Source organism: Magnolia sinica, chromosome 17 (assembly GCF_029962835.1).
Source record: "Magnolia sinica isolate HGM2019 chromosome 17, MsV1, whole genome shotgun sequence".
Taxonomy (NCBI): Eukaryota; Viridiplantae; Streptophyta; class Magnoliopsida; order Magnoliales; family Magnoliaceae; genus Magnolia; species Magnolia sinica.
Genome location: NC_080589.1, coordinates 4,338,349 through 4,358,410, shown reverse-complemented (window position 1 = coordinate 4,358,410; position 20,062 = coordinate 4,338,349). Strand labels below are relative to the sequence as shown.

Below are 20,062 nucleotides of genomic sequence, written 5' to 3'. Positions count from 1 at the left end.
TTGAATTATCCTGTTTTCAGATTTTCTTGAGTACCAATTTTTATAACAGATGCGGAAGAATTTTCACAACAGATGAAAACTACCATTCTAAACAATAATATGAGAGATGAAATCTCATGACAACTAAGAAATGAAAAATCCCTCAACGGTGCCTTTATTCCACTGAAATCAAACAGAAATAATTCAACCCATTGAAAAAACCAACCAAACAAGCATGAGATTGAAATTTTCTAAGAATCAAAGACATAATTGTTAGGTGCTTTTTCATCCAAACCATGAGTGGTGAAAAGCATGTCATGCTTGCACTTGGACCAGAACAATGCCTTTTGGACTAAACAAACACATGCTGCATTTTCTAATCCAGAACCCATTTCTCAGACATTAGCAGAAATCAAACATTGAAAGAAAAAAAAAATTACAGGATCAAAATATCATCGACTTTAAAATCCCCAAAAACCATACCAATTTCTCCACCAAAACCTAGATTTTGAGTCTACAAAATCATAAGGAAGAACAACCTTACGACCACATAAATCAAAATTTTCAGCGTCAACAGCGATCGAACAAATTGCCAAAAAGGAATTCAATGATAAAAGTTATTGTGATTACTATTATACGTATCATGGGTCCCTTTTAATCATAAACTAGTCATACATTTGTTAAAACTGATCATACAATCACAACAGAAAAAAAAACTGAACCCAACAATAACAAACGAAGAAAGAATTTCATTATCTATCTATAGAGTCATGACCAAAGAAGCCTAGGGATCATTACCAGGGATTATTACTAGTGCAACTAAGATCACCTGCCTGTTTACACTGATCTAACCTTCTCGAACTTTGCTTGAGTGTGAATTTTTTTTTTTCATAAACCAAACCCGTATGTTGATGGTCTTGACTAGTCCAATGGGTTTGGGATAAGTGCTTTTACTAGCATGTCAGTTTTTTACAAAATTGAACAAGTTATCAGTCTTGTGCATGATAGGCATGCTTAAACAGGAAATTGAATTTTACCAAGCGGGCATTATATATGACTTTTTTAATCACGACTACTATTCATATGGACAAAGAATTTCTGCATTAAACTAGTCATCGAATGGGACTGACCAGTGGTGGCCATATACCAATGGACAAACTGATAAACAATAAATCAATATCATACAATTCACAACAGAGAAACAAGATCACAACAGAGATATAAGAAACAATGGCAGTCAAAATTTCTTTTCTTTATCTGTAGAGTAATATGCAGATGATAATACAAATATGATTGAACAATGTGGATTTCATTATAGGACCCGTTTGGATTATACTCGTTGAGTATAATACAAAGAGTCATGCAATACTCATTGATAGCACCACAAAGCTGATTGGCACCGTTCTGCCATTGGTAAGGATTTCTTGTCGCAGACCCGTTTGGACAACAAATTGGGGGGAAAAAAGGGCCTTGATATGAAATCAAATATTGTAACTGTACATTTTTAATTCTTACAAAATAACTGCTTAATAAATAAAAAAAATTTAAGATTGCATTCAAATAAAAGGATCGAAAGTTTTGAAGTTGTCATCTGATATTCATGGAAAACACATACACGAATGTCAGGCCATCTACTTGCCAACCGATGTGGCAATGCGGTACATCTGTATGAGATGCAAGCCGTTCATCAGATGGGCCCCACTGTTTATATGTATCTGCCCAAAAAGCTTATCGACCTCCCCAAAAAATATCCATCTTTCCTCCATATTTCTGTTTATGTATGAAAATCTGACAGAAGGTAAACAGAGGATTTATAGTAATAATTGTCATAAACATCATGCAAGCAAGAAAGAATTTAAACAGAGGGTAAACAAAAGGTAAATAGAGGACTCAACGTCCGTTCAGACATTCCACTGTACGATTGGTTACGAATAAAGAGAGCACGTAGGACCACCCCATTCTAGCATCATAAACGGTCCGCAAAAGGCAAAGTCTTTTTAAAAACTTCTTGCCGTGCAACCGATCAAAAGCCTCTCCTACTCAAAATCCTACAAACGCTTTGACACAGATCTAACATTTTATTATCCAAAAAATCTCTACAAAAACATATACAGTAACAACCCAGATTTCTGAAATTCATCAGAAAATCTCAAAAACATTTATAAAAAACCCTCTCAAGGCTGTAAAATACCAGCAATCGGAGTGTACCTATTTGGATATCGGATGGTTGTTGTGGAAAATCTGATGGTGCATGTACAGACGACCCAATATCTGATGGTCAATAGAGGAATGGAGGTAATTTCTCTTAAAAGCAACCTATGATGAGTGAGGTTGTCTACTGAGAGAAGAGGATGAACCTTAGAAACAAAATTCCTAGTCCCGACAGATCACGCAGCGATGAAGGTGGATGTAATGTCGTCTATCACCAAGATCTATCCTTTACAAACTGTCAAGAAGAGGGAGAGAGGCGGTTAGCATATACAAATAACTTTGAAGAAGATAATCATGCGAGGATGGCAAGCTTCCAACAAGATCCAGGAATGATTTCTGAAAACGTCATCGAATGGAACTAGATCTTACCTTGCTGGTGAAAATCTTCTTCAAGTGTTGCTGTGAATGAGATGAAGTTCGCAAAGGCGAAGATGAAAATATAAACAAGAAACAACTGTTTATTCGTACTTTGGATAGCAGTGGTGTCCCGCGGACCACCATACTGTTATCAGTCTTGCAGACGGGCGTCAGATGAAATCTCATCGAGTACCTGTAATGTGCAGGATTTGGCGACTGCCTTATCGTCGAATCCATCCAACTGCAGATTCACTTATAAATGCAGCCGAATACGTTAAAATTCAAATGGGTGTGAAAAGTCATAATTACCATTTTCACCCGATTTAGCCTTTAAGACTATTGTAGAGGCTATGCGCGATTTTGGCCTAGGTAAAGAGGTGAATCGTACTAGCAAAGTACTTGATGTTATGGAAGAAGTGCAAGGGTCGACCAACTCAGAGTTTATTGAAGTTGGTCAACTGTTGAGTAGGGACGAGAAGCTGGCATCGTTCTTTGTCAGTCTTCGACTTGAGCGCCGCGTCGAGTGGTTGAAGAAAACACTTCACGATAACTTTGGGGATGCAAGTGTTGGATCCGTCCGACAGGGACTGGCCGCTGATTCCATTGATCTGTTTCTTTGTGGACATGTAATAACTTTTTTACATTGATGATGATTTTTTTTTATTGATTTATTCAGTATACACTGTATACCAAAGTGAATGATGTGGCAATGACTTCTTTTTGTTATTTAATATCTTTAATATATATAATCACATGCTTACTGTATGCACATTAGGATAGATAGGACCACACACTTCGTTTGGAGAAAGGGTACGTACTCACAACTTTTTTAATACATTAGATCACAGACACTATTTTTTTCTTTGTTGGACAATACTGCATATTTTTCAATACGATCCTATTCAAATACATGAATCTCATGCCAATAATGGACATGTCAATATAGATGACAAAAGAAAAGTATTACGTTGTACTAGTGGGGCGTCAGCCAGACATATATCTGTCATGGGACGATGTTAGATTGGAGGTCAAGGGATACAGCGGAAGTAGACATCGAGCTTTTAAGAATTGTAAGGAAGCTGGTGCATGTTGGGACAGTCACTTCAGTAATACCAGTGCACAGTTGGGGACTTGGATGAGGATGTAATGTGGGATATGTTACCGCATATTCCGACGAGGTTGACATCCATCATTCATCAACTTCGTCTATCCAACAGACGACCCGAGCTATGGTTTCTAGGGCCACGTCGACTGATGATCTTGCCCCATCATTTGGAGAGAGATTCTATGTACTTCGATTGCCTTCCTGGTTCTTTTTTTTTTGATTTATTTATTATTTTTAAATTCTAGGTATTAGTGGTTGTGTACCTGATTGAAGAATACATATTTTGAACTATCATTGTATGGTGGTTGATTTGATCAGATGGGTAACAATTGGCATAGTCACTTGTACATCTAGGACTACTTCACCTTGTCGATGATTTTATCTCCAACCACTGTCATTTGGTGCGGTCTATTAGATATGTGGACCTGCTACATGTGAAAGTGTTTTTAATGTGGTCCTGAATCATTTGGTGTGGTCCATTGGATATTTAGACAACACCCATTTTTTGCCTCACTTCTCATTTTAGAACTAGGCAGTTATATTGGATGATCCATATTAGGCAATCTTCACATGGCGCACCACTTCATTTCTAGACCTACTACACGTGCATATGATTTTATTGTCCCATAATGAAAATGGTGTGGTCCACTGAATATTTGGACCACATTTTTTTTTTTTTTATAAGACACCAAGTCCTACTTGCATCAGTTATATTGGACAGCTTGGACAACACTGTTTCAGTTTGTGCGATTGCAAACTCTTTTTCTATGGCATGGACCGTGTACAACATACTGTGTGCATGTGGATGTAATTTTATCCAACCGAATATCAATCCTGAGATTTTAAAACTATTATCTAAACTGCAGTCCGTTTTCGCCCAATGGATTCATACCATTCCATGCCACATCCAAACAACCTCACCTCGATGATACCGGGTTATGCCAAACCAACCAAACAGACACGGTGAACTTGTCCAGGAAATAACAATACCATGGATGTCAAACCCATCCACTGACATCACCATCATTACCTGTACATGATCCCATCCCTCCTAATACGATTCAATCCGGCGGCCAAACAGGCCTTATTTAGAAAGCGGGGCGGAGAAACTCATGAGACGGGCCACACTCACACGTGAAGAAAAAAATCTCCACCAACCGATACTCCAAAAACACGTGCGGCTCACCTAATGAATGCAGCAGCATAGATTTTGGAAAATGGGACGTTCACGTAGCACCTAACCAGTTTGTGTGTCCAGGATTTCACACACGTGTGCTGTTTTGACACACGTGAGGCGTTCCGCTTACTCAACATCTCTTCGCGCGATTCGCTCGTGTTTCTCTTGTTTAAATTTTCGAGCTCCAACGGTCTACCTGCCCATGACCAACGCCCTCTATCCTCGGAGTGAAGAATAAGGCGCTGTACCTGCGCATTCCTGTTTGGGCTTTGGAGTTTGTCCAATCTTAGGAAAATGGGGCCCGTAATTCAGTGATCCAAACGTTTCATATTTTGGGACCCACTGTAGATGACCCATGAACAAAAAATTCTCCCATATTAGAAAATCCTAACCGTTCAATAGGTGGACAATAAGTAATCCGTCGAGAGAAAATGCAGCAACGGTTCACATTCAACCAAAGAAAGACCATGTGTTTTTTGAATAAAAAAATATTTTTTCAATTTTCGAGACATTTTAGTACATGGTCCATCAATGATGTGGCCCCACTTGCAGAAATGAAAATGCGAGCTACAGTTGACAATCTATAACCGCGAGCCGCGTATTTTTATTGCCGAAGACCTTGATTAGATAAAACAGTAGTAAGATAACTAACATGCGCCACGTGGTTCTCTCCACCCTTCACTCTCGGACTCGGACTACGTAGAAATCGGATTGCGTAGTACGCTCTTTTCGTACTGAGTAAACTCAGTTGGGACCACCTTGAATGTATATAGTATATCCACGCCGTCCATTCGTTTTTCCATATAATTTAAGGGGTTGAAACTAAAATTGAAGCGTATTCAAATATTAAGTTGATCATACCACAGGAAACAGTAGGGATAATGATTTCCACCGTTGAAACCTTGCTAGGATCCACAGTGATGTTTATTTGTCATCCAAACTGTTAATAGGATCATAAAAATATGGATGAAGGAAAAAAAAAGATTTATCTAAAAATTCTGTGGCCCCCAAGAATTTTTCACCGGCAGACATTCAATTCAACTGTTTCCTGTGGTGTGGTCCATTTGAAAAATATATTTGTTTCAATTTTGGTTCCAAGCACTAAAATTATCTGTTAAAATGGATGGACGGAGAGGATAAAATACATAAATCATGGTGGACCTCACAGAGTTTACTCAGTACGCTACGCGTGGTGATTTACTCACTACGCAATCCGCTTCCGATTACGTGGACCCTGCAGTACCGTCCTACGTACTGGTCGTTACTGGAAAGGCTATGTGGGCCCCACTATGATGTAAGTATTTTATCCATGCCGTTCATTTTATTTTTGAAATCATATTAGCGTATAAGTCCAAAAATTAGGAAAACAAAAAGCTCAAGTGGACCACACTACAGGAATAGTGGGGATTGAACGCTTACCATTGAAAATCACAAAAGTTTTGGATCAGGATGATATTTGTGTCTTCCCTTCTTCAAGTTCTGTGTGATCTTATGAACAGTTTTGATGGCAGTGAGCGATAGTAAGGTTTCAACGGTGAGAGTAACTATATCCCACTGCTTGCTGTGGTGTGGCCCACTTGAGATTTGGAGCTTCCTAATTTTTGGGTTCACGCTATAAAATGATCTTTCAAAATGAATGGACGGATGGATATAATACATACCTCATGGTGGGGCCCATAGAACTTTCCAGTACTGACCAGCACCGAACACGATACTGGAACGTCACTCACGAATCTGAGTCCCGTCCTTTCGACAAGAATGATACGATCTACGACTTGCGTCTTTCCACATTCCACGCACGTTTGAAAGTCTAACAATTGTGGACCATATTTTGATAATCTAGACCGTTGATTACATTCAGCCCACCGTTCATGTACCAAGAACTTGAATTATCATAATTATGATTCCATTTCAATTGGATCTTGACCGTTGTTTTATTTATTTTTTTAACTGTCTAATATTTGGACAAAAAGAGAAGAGTCATGATGTTGCTACGAGGATTTTTATTTTTTTAATAGTAGCTCATCATCGGTGGTATGCGACAGACCAATAGTCTGGATTAGAGAAGCATCGGTCCCAATTATCATAACTTAAAACCCGCGTATAGACTCGGGCCGTGCATCATGTAATTCCACCCGTTTAAAAGAGTTAGGTGTGAGTGTTTGAAATGCTACTTTATCTGCCCCTATAAAAGCCCTCCTCGCTCCGAAATTCTTGCGTCTCCCCGGACAAGGCAAAGCAGATCTCTTTGATTTGAGGTAGATTTCTCTTCGTTTTCTGTCTGATTTTTGCTCGTCGTGGATTTCCGAGCATTTATTGTTGATTTCTGGATTCAGATTTCCAAGCGTTTGTTGGTGATTTCTAGATTCTGATCTGTGTTGTTTTGGTTGAATTGGTGCAATTTTTGGATTAAATGGGGGGATTTTGAGTTAGGGATCTGGATTTTCTGTTTTAGATTCGTTTTCTTCATGAAATGCATGGATTTGGTTTCATATGTGGTGGTTTCTGTCTCTATTGGCGGTGAGATCTGGACGATTGGATTCGTGTTGTGGTCTGAAATGAGCGGATTTGATGTGATCTGGTAACGAAATTTGTGATTTTCGGTTGTTTTGAGGGAAAAATCTGAAATGTGCTTCAAAAATGCTGGAATTTGTATGGAAATATGAAATGAGCTGATGGAACTGAGTAGTGTTTTCTGTTTGGGTGGTAAATGTACTGGTGGGCCCACATTTCTGGATCCCAGGCTGTTCATCTGGTGAGAACCATCATGAATTGGCCATAACTGTCGCCATTTGGAAATCTTATCTGCAGTATCAGAGTATTTATTTATTTATTTTCATTTCTACTCTCCATTTGATAGGCCACCGATTGTACATCTAAGATCACCTACTGGATTTGATTTTTGGGGTATGGTCCGTCCTTAATGGGGACTGCCAAATGCAATTGAAGGAGATCTGTATCAGCAGAAAGTTGTTTTCCCGCCTTTTAGTTACATTTCTGTTGCTTTCTAGTTTTCGAATTTCAAAGCTAAAAATCTTGTTTTGTAGCTCTTAATTCAGTTTTGATGATAAAAGGGGGTTTGTAATGTGGACGAAGCTTCCTTCGTTTGCCTTTTGTCTAAATTTTTAAGGTTTAATAACACCATGGTTAAACACAATGACGATTTTGGTTATTTCTTATTTTTACTTGCGACATCATTTTTTTATTCCATTGGATAGCCTTCAGTGTTATTCTGTCTTTAAAGAAAAAATAAATCGAATAACTGTCTTTGATGAATTATTCTGACAATGGAAATTACTATATAGCTGATCTCGAATAGCTGGGATAAAAGAACCCTAAATCAAAAGGTATTGTAGCAAGCAACACTATAGCGCACTGTTGCAGTAGGCCCACATTTCCAAAACTTAGCACACCTCTTTTTGAAGAATTAGATGAGGGGCTCATATAAATATTATGATTGATTGGATTGCATCAATGATTGTTGGGTGGTAGTCTCTTGTTCTGGATTTCTACTATTTTGTTTTGAAAAACTGGAACAGCAATGAATATGTTAGAAGGATCCTTATTCTTGCTCGGGTGGTAGACTCTCAGGAGTTTCAACACCCGGTCAAGGGTTCGAGTATCCGTATGTGGTGAAATTCCACTAGCGTGAGTGTGTTAAAAAAAAAAAAAAAGACTAAAAAAAATAAAAATGTTAGAATTATATTAGTTTCCTGTAGGTTTTAACTTTTCAGTCTGCCTCTCTGTTCTAGTGTTCTGTTATTGATTTCTGGTTGTTGACTCCCAATGTTCTACTCCTATGTATCCATCTTTGCTTTATCTTGCTTCATCCAATTTTCATTGCCTAGGTGTTCTTAACTTTATGTTTAAAAACTATGACATATTTAACGGTGTGTAGGTGACATCACTTTGGTGGGTCCCTTCTCTTCTAGTTCTCCACATTGTGCTAATCCTTGACGAGTATTAGGATAATATGGAATAGTTTTGAAGATTCTGTGTGCTTTGACTGGGCACCAGTGTTAACTCTTTTCATATGCTTCACATTTGAAACTGTGGAGTACAACTTTTCTGTAGTTAGAAGATATTGTTAGAAGGTAGTTCATTTGAACTCCTGAATGCTGCTGCAATTGCCTGACATTTTCTTTTGACCCAATGCTAGATACCTTTTGCAATTTATGTGACAAAGACTGAGTCTTAATACCAAGTTATTCAAAATCGGTTACGTAATGGCCATTATGTAATGGTAATGGTCATAACCGTTACGCATTATGGGGTCGAAACGGCCATAACGGCTGTTACAGAAAAAACAGGCTGTAACGGTCCGTAAAGGTCTTATAACAGTTTTTTCAAAAAAACAAAAAAGGGCCGTAACGGCCGTTATGGCCCATATCATAACGGTAATGGTGGTGGCCGTTACAGCCATCGTTGCCGTTTTTGGAACTACTTGCTCAGTACTGTTGATCCAAGAGTGAACATTAATTCTTTGTGCTCTGTATAGTATAGTAGTAACTCTTGGGCAAGTGGACTTCTTCAGAGTTTGATCCCATCCATATCATCCCTCAAGCAAAACCTCTTAGTTCTTGGCGGGATAATCTCAAAAGACTTTGCTATGGGATCATGCTTGAATTTCTGATGTGGTCAAGCATGCTTCCCTTTAGTTGGTTCATTGTAAGGACCTCTTCTAGCTTGAGTGCAGCCAACTCTGCCTTCCTACTTGCATATCAGCCACCTGGTTCATTTTTCCAAGTTGATACTCCTGCATCATGTCAAACTCTACCAAGAAGTCCTGTTAACGTGGTGCTTTAGGCTCAACTTCTTATTGGACTAGAAGTTACTCGTGGCTACATTGTCGGTCTAGTTATCGAAATCAATTTCTAAATGAATATTTCATGCAACTGATCGAGAAAAGTAAAAAGAGAAAAAGAAATAAAATTAAAGCTAGAAATTTCATTGAGCTTATGGCATCAAACCATATTGCAAATATAACTGAATCTAATATCCTTTGAGTTACAAATTATGTTGTTGTTTCTTTCCAATGTCTATGACTCTAAAAGAATGGGAGTGAACTTCTTGCTGAAAAATGCTATGTTAGATGATGACAGTCACATGCATGTCCTTTGTGGGTCCTCAACCCAAGTTAACCTCTTTGTTGGCGCCTGGTGTTCTTTTCTTCTCTCGCTCTCTGTTTTTTTTTTTTTTTTTTTCTGTGTTTTTTCTTTCTTTACTTTTTTTTTTTTTCCTTTTAAAATTATATTGATTACAGACAGCTCTTCTTAATATTGGAAACTGTGATTTCATCTACTTGTAGGTTGCTTTGAGCAGCTTTTCAAATCATGGCTACAGGACAACTATTCTCGCGGAATACACAAGCCTTATTCTACAACTATAAGCAGCTTCCCATCCAACGCATGCTTGATTTTGACTTCATTTGTGGTGTGTATAACTTCTCTTCTTGTTGCTCATGGATTGCTTTGAGTCTTTAGATCTTCACATATGCATCCAACTCACCCTATATTAATGTTTGCTATTTCAAGTTAACATACAATGAGCTGTCAGTCTGATAATCTTTCCACTCATTATGTCATCAGGAAGGGAAACACCTTCTGTTGCTGGAATTATTAACCCTGGTACAGAGGGATTTCAGAAACTATTTTTTGGTCAAGAAGAAATTGCCATACCAGTTCATTCAAGGTGCTTACCTATTCTCAAACCTCAAATTTTCAGATTTTAATCTTTGAGCAGGGGATGCAATAGCTGCAGCACCACATACTATACAAACAAGCCAAACAGGTGATGGCTTACCAACGAGGAGGGAAAACGTTTGTACCCTCATATCTTTTATGACCAATCAGCAATCCGATCCCATGTGTAGATGGAAGTCTTTCTCTTTATTCCTTGTGGAACATGTGAGAATCAAAATTTATTTGTTTTTGTTCACTCATAAAAGTGTGATTCAATTTGAACAAACCCAGATGCATGCACAAGATAGAAGAATCAAATGTTTTGTGGGCTCCATCACAATTAATCGTATGATTCAATTTGAATAGCTATAGAGGCATATTCAATACAGAAGTCCTGCACTATACAAACAACTGTACATGAGAGTTCCATTTACATACTTCATGGTATAAAAATATAGCACCACATAGTCCCATTATATTGTTTCACCTATTTCATTATTTAACATTACCATCATATATAAGTTATAATTTCATATTTATTATTTTGTAGCGGTAAACTACTTTGGTAATTAATCAAGACCATAACTATTTGCTAACAGCATAATAAATAAATAAATAAATTATCAAGATATTATATTCGTATGTGATGTGTTCTTATATAAATACTGCTGTAAATATTATAGATGTACAATATTAAGCATCCATCTAGGTAATAAACTTTATATAATGTAATATAATATAGTATGGCATTGTTTCTCAATTCTATTTTGGTCAGGCTGTTTGTGATAAGGGTGGGTCTTGATGGACTATGATTCCAGCTGCTATGGTCGTCCACCCAATTGGCGCTCGACTTTGCGTGTCATAACTGTTTATATAATTTTCTAATGTGTCTCACAAATGTTTTAACTCTTGAAGTCATGATGTTTTTTGTAGCATTGAAGCTGCTTGCAATGCTCATCCAACTGCTGATGTTTTTATCAACTTCGCATCATTTAGAAGGTCAGTGGGCATTTACAGACTAATAGGTTGAAAGTGCACAAATTCACCATTTTTTCCTGCATAATCATTTCATTTTTACTACTTTTGCAGTGCAGCTGCGTCCTCCAAGGCTGCTTTGAAGCAGCCAACCATCAGAGTTATAGCTATAATAGCTGAAGGTGTTCCAGAAGCAGATACCAAGCAGTTGATTGCATATGCACGGGCTAATAATAAGGTGAGGGCAAAACTGTAATATCTTCTGAAGGTATGGGAATCTTTCAATTTTAAATCAGAAACAGACTTACATTACATTATCTAATCCCAGTAACTCGGATAACTAGAATGATCCAAAATAAATGGTTTTGATGCTGGTGCAGTTAGTCCCTAATCAGAATTACTTGATATTTGCTAATATAAACCATATCTGATCTCCATACCGATTAATTGTAGGTTGTGATTGGTCCTGCTACAGTTGGAGGCATTCAAGCTGGAGCTTTTAAAATCGGTGACACTGCAGGCACAATTGACAATATAATTCAGTGCAAACTCTACAGGCCTGGATCTGTTGGATTTGTATCCAAATCTGTATGTTCCTATTTTAAGCCTACATTCATATAATTTGACAGACTGTAGCCAATGAAATCTGTTGGGGTTCTCAACAGGCCGGGTCTGGCCTAAATAAATGCCAAGTTTTAAACGAGCTAGATGCTCCAACCTGAGCCTGACCCCAGTGGGCCTCCCCTGCAAAAACTGGGAAGCCTGAGCCTGCGCAAATCCTATGCAGGGATGGAAGGGGGCCCATTCCTGTTTCCAAGCTGTGATATGAGGTGCATTAATATGACATTTTCATTGAACTAAAGTAATAGACTTCAGAAGTTGCCTTTTATTTTTGGGACATATGTTCACTCCCCAAGTATAGGGTTGTGGTGTAGTAATAAACTCGGTAAGACCGAGGTCGAATCCCAAGGGACTGATACTTGTACGTTACCTGAAACTAAGTATAAATAGAACTAGCCTAAGATGAAATCTAAATCCAATATAAAGTGATGAATAATGGTAAGAGATTAATCTAAAACCTAAGAGAAATCAGAGATAAGAAACTAGGGATTCAGAGGATCCACTTGTAGAAATCAGGGAGATCTTATGCCTGCTTCAAAAATCATGAAAATTAAATTGAACTTCTTCTGATATAATTTCAAAGAGATGAAAGGTATATGAATTAGAATGGATTCCATCACCAAACCATGCCCAAGAGACAAAGTCAACAAAAGAATTAAACTAATTACCAACCAATCAGATGATTATGAAGGTTAGGAAGGGTACCGACATCCAACCATGCCCAGGAGACGATGGCGAACAACAGGGCTTCCTGACATCATAATCAAAATAAGGAAAAAGAAATACTCAAAGCCATTGCAAACCCATTGTAATTTCAGTCACAACAGGCCATTAAAAACTAAAAATATTCCTATAATAAAATTAAATAAAAAACCCCTTCAATCTAAACAAAAGGCACAAGCAACATCTCTCCCATCAGACTACAAGCTTCACCTCTTAGCCCTAGCTAAGAGGTTTAGCCGATCACGGGCATGATTAGGCTAAATTCAAAATGAACAAAAGAAGAAGAAGAAAAGAAAAAGGAAAACCAGGTTCAGCCCAAGCCAGCCCACGTTCTCTCTCTGCCTTTGCTCACGTCCAACCTTACGTCCACGACTGCCTTCCTCCCTCTTGCTTTCCCCCTTCACGTCTACCTTGCCTCTAAGGCTGCACTGATCCCCCCTTTCTCTCTCTCTTCTCTTCTCCTTTTATAGGAGTGGAAGTCGGTCGGCTAGAATCGGTGTACGGGGTTTACGCAGTCAGTAAGTTACGCAGCAGCCAGCGGAAAACGCAAACTCATTGCGTTTGGTTTGAAGTTTCAGGATGGTGGTCATCCCATCTTCCATTCTGACTTCATTGCTGGGGTCAGGACCACCTGATCGAGCGTGTGGGCGGTCCGGATCATGGATCCGACCGTGCCCTTGATCACAGAACGGCCCACAACGTCCGGTTTTCATGAACGCAGGGCCTACGAAAAACAGAGCACGCTGACGTGTTCGGTGGGCCCCACAGAGATGTTTTTGGAAGAATCCACCCCGTTCATTGTATTCAGCTCGAAAAATTAAATGAAAACGGATAGTTTTTTACTGGATTTGGGGTGGCATACTGAGCTTTTTAGATCGCCGTCCAAATTGCGTTTGAACAATGAAAAACCGATCTACGCAATATTTTGAAATTATACCACCTAGGAATGGAATTTTTCCGCCCCACGGGACGAATGGACGGTCCAGATCGTTGATACGGGTGATGGGTGGGGCCCACTACACAAAAACGGACGGACAGCGTCCGTCCGCTGTCTCCGTGTGTGAGATGGATCGGGTCAGTGGCGCTGACCGATTGTCTCGATCCAGTGCACATCGAGTGCACTTGTGCACTGTGCACTGGCGATGTCAATGGGGTCCACTCGTGATGTATCTGTATAATCCTCTCCGTCCATCTTCTTCCCCTTTTAATTTAAGACGTTGAGTCCAAAATTGAAGCGTATCCAGAGATCAGGTGGGCCCCATATCACTGTTTTGGTGACTGATCTGTCAGTTGTTCTACTTTCAGAGGCATCCAATGGCTGAAATTTTACGTGTACGGTTAATTTATGGCCCTCAAGCCATGTATGAATTTTTGAGCCAAACAGATGATGGAAGCCCAGTGATCTTGCATTTTGGCTGACTTTCAGGCCACTTGAGTTTCAGTTTCTCAATTTTCGCGGACCCCTGGTGTAAAATTCCGTTGATCTTGGTCCCCTGGAGTCCGTCCCTTGCCCTTGGTATCATCAGCGCGTTAAATCTATGCTTTATCATCCTTTTTTTCAGTCTAAGTTCGTAAGTACACTCTGCATCACAAACACGATTAAATCAGCCATTAAACAGTATTATGCCTGTACATCCAGGTAATAACTGGGGTCTAATATGCAATATTTGACCCTCAACAACAAACTAGTCAATTTGCATTCAGAGATACCTCTATACTCAATTTGGGGTGTTTTCAAACTCAAAACCCTCTATCCTGTGCTGGCCATTGTTTTTCTATCTCCCCAACTACTGTTTATAACCATAAATTGAAACATATTGCCTTTTGGTGTCCCATGTAACGAACTTCTGGTTAAAGTCTGTGGTTGGCAAAACTAATCAGACCTGGACTTTTGGTTTTACAATCTCAGGGAGGAATGTCAAATGAACTGTACAACACAATTGCACGTGTAACAGATGGAATATACGAAGGTATCTATATCAGCACGACTAATATTATTTTTCCTTTATATTTGAGCTACCGTTTTGTGCATCAATCTAAGGCTCTTATAAATTCCAGATATGCATTGACTTCTCTGCAGGAATTGCAATTGGGGGTGACGTGTTTCCGGGCTCAACTCTATCTGATCATGTCCTACGTTTTAACAACATTCCACAGGTAATTTCTTGTTCATGTAATTTTCTCTCTCTTGGTAGTTCCTTTAGACAATCAGCAACCTATATTTCTAATTGCTTCTCCATTCTTAGTGAAGAAGATTCTGTTTACGTTTTCTGAACTTGCTGAAATTTAGTCTTAAAATCACACCCTGTTAGCAAAAATGTGCCTAATATATCAACTCTAGGCCCTATGTAAGGTTGAACCAGAAAAAAAAAATCTTCTTATCAAAATTTTTAAGCCCTGTAGATTGCTCTCATAGAGATGCATTTTTACTTCTAAATGCTTGACATCAATCATTATAACCTGATTACAATTCCAATCCCTCAAATTTCCTTCATGTGTCCATTCCCAATCCTGAGTCAAGATCTAACATTGCAGCTTGAACTCGACGATACAAATCTTACTTAATTTTCATCTAAATTTGACACTGGACCAAGATCTGTGAAATTCTACTCATGGCAACTTGCTTAACTGAGTAGTTGAGTACCCAAATATCATACTCATATCCTTAAGTACTCAGGTAACAGTAAGGGTGATGGATAGCCCTTCCTCAAGACTTTCGATACAGGTCTACTGGAATTTTGAACTCTAGAGCTGTTAGTTATTTAGAATAGTTGTACTAAGTGGGCAACAAGGAAATTTGTGAGATTGTTAGGGAAGTATTTTCACATGATTTTAGGTATCAATAGCAACTAGTAACTGGCCCTTACTGTACCCATGTCATGAGGATTTGCAATCTTTTCCACACTCAATACCCGCATGCCTACTCAATACCCATACCCCTACTCAGGTAACATGGCTACTCAAGAGCATTTACTTCATGAAGTAGAAAACTGAGTCCACAAGCAGTAAACTAGATTGCCAGCCTTCAAAACTATGGTATCATTCGAATGAACCCTCAAATTGGGAGACCCTGGAACCCAAAGCCAGAAATCTAATACACAGGCCTAATTCCAAATCTTACGCAAGTCCTAAGAAACTGTTAAAAATTTTAAGGATTAGGCCAAATGTATAAGTTCCTGATTAAATTCCATCCCTATACTTTGTGAAGACAAGTGATCTAATGGAACTTGTAAGATCACTTTCATTTCCTCCTAGAGCAAGGAACTTTTCATTTATAACAGTTTTTCTTTGTCTGCTTCACTGCTGGATCCTACTCAGGTTAAAATGATGGTTGTGCTTGGGGAACTTGGTGGACGAGATGAGTACTCCCTAGTTGAAGCCCTAAAACAGGGAAAGGTGCAAAAACCTGTGGTTGCTTGGGTTAGTGGAACTTGTGCACGACTCTTCAAGTCAGAAGTGCAATTTGGCCATGCTGTGAGTATTTACCCGAGCATCTTGCACCATTCTTTTTCTTTGTCATTGCATCATTAACCATGCTTAACATTTCTAACCAGGGAGCCAAGAGTGGTGGTGAGTTTGAGTCTGCACAAGCGAAAAATCAAGCATTGAAAGAAGCAGGAGCCGTTGTTCCCACTTCCTATGAAGCACTAGAGAGTGCAATTAAAGAGACCTTTGAGAAACTTGTATGTTTATTCCATTCTGTACTCTGTTTCTGCCGCATATGAATGGCCTTTTTTGTTTTTTTGTTGGGAGAGCATAACACATGAACACTGATATGAGATTTGTTTTCGTTATCTCAGGTTGAAGAAGAGAAGATTACTCCTGTGCCCGAAGTCACGCCTCCTCCCATCCCTGAGGATCTTAACTCTGCAATTAAAAGTGGGAAGGTCCGGGCTCCAACTCACATCATCTCCACCATCTCCGACGACAGAGGTTTGGTTCTCCCCACCCTTTACCTCCCGTTTTATTTTCCAAGCCTTTGATAGTATGAGCGAGAACACAACTGCATCCAGCTCTGTTCATTTTGCAGGAGAGGAACCGTGTTATGCTGGTGTCCCAATGTCTACTATTGTTGAACGGGGTTTTGGCGTGGGTGATGTTATCTCTCTGCTTTGGTTCAAGCGTAGTCTCCCCCGCTACTGTACACAATTTATTGAGGTGGGTTTCTTTGGGGTGTGCATTCCTAAGCCTTTTATGTTGGGAAAGCATATTTGTACTCCTTATTCAATTCAACCTTCCTATTTTCATTTAAAACTTTTGGAAGAAATAAACCATATGCTTTTGTTACTTTTGGGAACATGGGTTTCTTTTTGCAATTTGTAGCTCATCGAACATTTGGCCTTGATCAGATATGCATCATGTTGTGTGCTGACCATGGTCCCTGTGTCTCTGGTGCTCACAACACTATAGTTACAGCAAGGGCCGGAAAGGATCTAGTTTCCAGCCTTGTCTCAGGTAAATCAGGATGCCCTAGTGCCATGCATCATTTGTTTGCTTGGTAATTACTGCAACTGTTGAATTAGCAGCAGCTGTAATGTTTCAAACATTTCTTGCAATGAGATAAAGGAGTTTGTTTGTTTTTTTGCTTTTTTTTTTTCCCCACAACAGGGTTGCTCACTATCGGCCCCCGATTTGGTGGGGCCATTGATGACGCTGCTCGATATTTTAAGGATGCATATGACAGGGTAAGTTGGGCGAACAGCAGCATGGATGATTTTTCATGGTTATTACCAAGACATAGGAGAGGACGTGTACTCTTTTGGTTACTTTGAAATATCGACTTGTTAAAACATGTTTGCAACTCTGTTTTGTTCTCAGGGTCTTAGTCCTTACGAATTTGTGGAGGGTATGAAAAAGAAGGGTATCCGTGTGCCCGGTATTGGACACAGGTATATAGCTTTCCTAATTATTTTAGAATCTGTTGTAACATGAAATTTGAATCACTTAGGCATGTGTATCATGGACTAAATTGTTAGGTATACGTACATGGGGAGTTATTTGATACTCTGGCAGAGTTTGACGTTTGATATGCAGGCACTCTGAAATTGTCCACCTGGCATTAAAGGGACTAAATTGTGGAACCCACTGTCGCGAGGTCCCAGTCCCAAAATCACATTGGTTGAACAATCCTAACATCTAATTCATGGATGCTTGTTAAAATAGAATCATTGGATATTTTTTTCATTTTTAACTGTCCAATAAATGTCCATCAATCTGACAGTCGGATAATCAAATAAGCATAATTTTTGGTTCATGATACTCTAAACTTGGGCCCATAATTCAGACAGTTTATTTTGAATAACTTGTAAGGTATGACTAGTTTTCCACAGTCAGTCAGCTGTATATTGGAATTCTCTCTCTTTTCCCTTTTTAGTTTTGAAACATGTTTTTTTTTTTTCCTTCTTCTAATATCTGGAATGTTCACTGCTTGTTGCTTGAAGGATCAAGAGAGGAGACAACAGGGACAAGAGAGTAGAGCTGCTCCAGCAATATGCCCACACGCATTTCCCATCCGTCAAGTACATGGAATATGCAGTTCAGGTCGAGACCTACACTCTATCGAAGGCGAATAACCTGGTCCTCAATGTTGATGGTGCGATTGGGTCGCTTTTCTTGGATCTCCTTGCTGGCAGTGGGATGTTCAACAAGCAAGAGATTGACGAGATAGTCGAAATTGGATACCTAAACGGGCTCTTCGTCCTCGCACGGTCCATTGGCCTGATAGGGTAAGTTGGATGACAACTCAGAACCATCCGATTTGGATTTTCATTACTGCATGGTGACGCCGTGCATAGTTTAAAAGCCTGAAAGCTCAACTCAACTCGATGTTCATCTGGGTTGGGTCAACTCAAAGAATAAACCTGGCTTGAGTTGATAGTTAATAATTATAAATTAAAAATAATAAGAAATTGTTAAAAAAGAAAGAAAAAATCTAAAACAGTGGCATCTGGTTTAAGTATTTATTAAATGAGAAAGTGAGCAAGTACTTCATAGCTTGTTGGTTGAGAACATCTAATCGTCTCAGTGGCTGTTCTCACTACTCTGAATATGCTCCTTTTTAATTTTAATTAAAAATTGGCTTGACAAGGTGAGTGACTCGTCCCGAGTCTACGCGATTCATGACGAGTCGGTCGAGTTAGCAAGTCAACTCAGTGAGTCTTTCTAAGTCAGTCTCAGATTTGGGTTTCCTAATGACTCAGCTTGAAATCTCACCAAGACAAGTTGATTTGGCTGAATTTTTAGTCGAGTCAGCCAGTTTTAAAACTACGATCCTGTTCTCAACCATATTGCATGGATGGTCCCGTTGACGGCAAGTGCACCATTGGATGGGTGTATGAACCATCTCTACCATCCATATTCACCCATCTAGCTGAGACAAGTTTTCAATGATGATGATGCATAATGGATATCCCTATTTCTGGAACTTGCAGGCATACATTTGACCAGAAGAGATTGAAGCAGCCATTGTATCGTCACCCATGGGAGGATGTTCTTTATACCAAGTGATTGGTTGTGAAGCAGCAGCTACAAGAGATTATTCCTTCACCTTCTTTGCATCTTCACCTTCTTTGCATTTCGTTCTTCCTCCAGCAATTTTCTCCAGTGATGATTGGAGCTTCGAACTGTTGTCTGTACTCTTAATCGGGCCTGTTGCCCTCTTTTATTTGCTAGTTTTATCATTATGGAATTGCCCACCACCACCATCATTTTAATTCATTTCAGCGCCCCCCCCCCCCCCCTACATTGAGAGGGATGTGATACTTTTAGAGCTAGAAGATCCAGAGTACGGTAGAGCCGTATTGCTACATTAACACATGGCATGATTATCTTTCAATCAGGATTGTCTATCAGTGGGACCCACCATGGATGGAAACTGATTCAAGACATGCATGGTAGCCTTGCAAATTTTCTGTGGGAAAGAAAAACAGTTAATGGTCAGCACTAACCGCTGGAAAGTAAATATAAGTGATGGCTATATTCTTCCAATAAGTATAATCTTCGAAACATTGTCCATCCATAATGAGGCCCGCTAGTTCGACTGTTCAGATTGATGGACAACCCAGCCACATGTGATTAAGGGAGTCATTTCATACTCTGGCTGCATGTGATGCTTGATACACAGGCACTCAGAAATTGTACACATGGCATACTTCAACTCAAATTAAACCGCATAAATTTTAGAACTGGCCGGAATTAAGTCACACTCCCAAAATCAGATTGGTCAAACATATC

General features: G+C 39.2%; 1 protein-coding gene across 1 annotated transcript; it reads left to right on the top strand.

Moving 5' to 3' along the window:
* The first annotated feature begins 6,961 nt into the window (after window positions 1–6,961).
* Window positions 6,962–19,395, top strand: LOC131231290 (ATP-citrate synthase beta chain protein 1). Its single transcript, XM_058227432.1, has 17 exons — window positions 6,962–7,087; window positions 10,138–10,262; window positions 10,418–10,520; window positions 11,444–11,509; window positions 11,600–11,723; window positions 11,939–12,073; window positions 14,739–14,799; window positions 14,910–14,986; window positions 16,148–16,303; window positions 16,384–16,512; window positions 16,630–16,762; window positions 16,860–16,987; window positions 17,179–17,284; window positions 17,438–17,514; window positions 17,648–17,718; window positions 18,271–18,555; window positions 19,261–19,395. Exons 2-17 carry the CDS (start codon window positions 10,163–10,165, stop codon window positions 19,334–19,336), a joined length of 1,827 nt encoding a protein of 608 aa, XP_058083415.1. The 5' UTR covers window positions 6,962–7,087; window positions 10,138–10,162; the 3' UTR covers window positions 19,337–19,395.
* The last annotated feature ends 667 nt before the right edge of the window (window positions 19,396–20,062 follow it).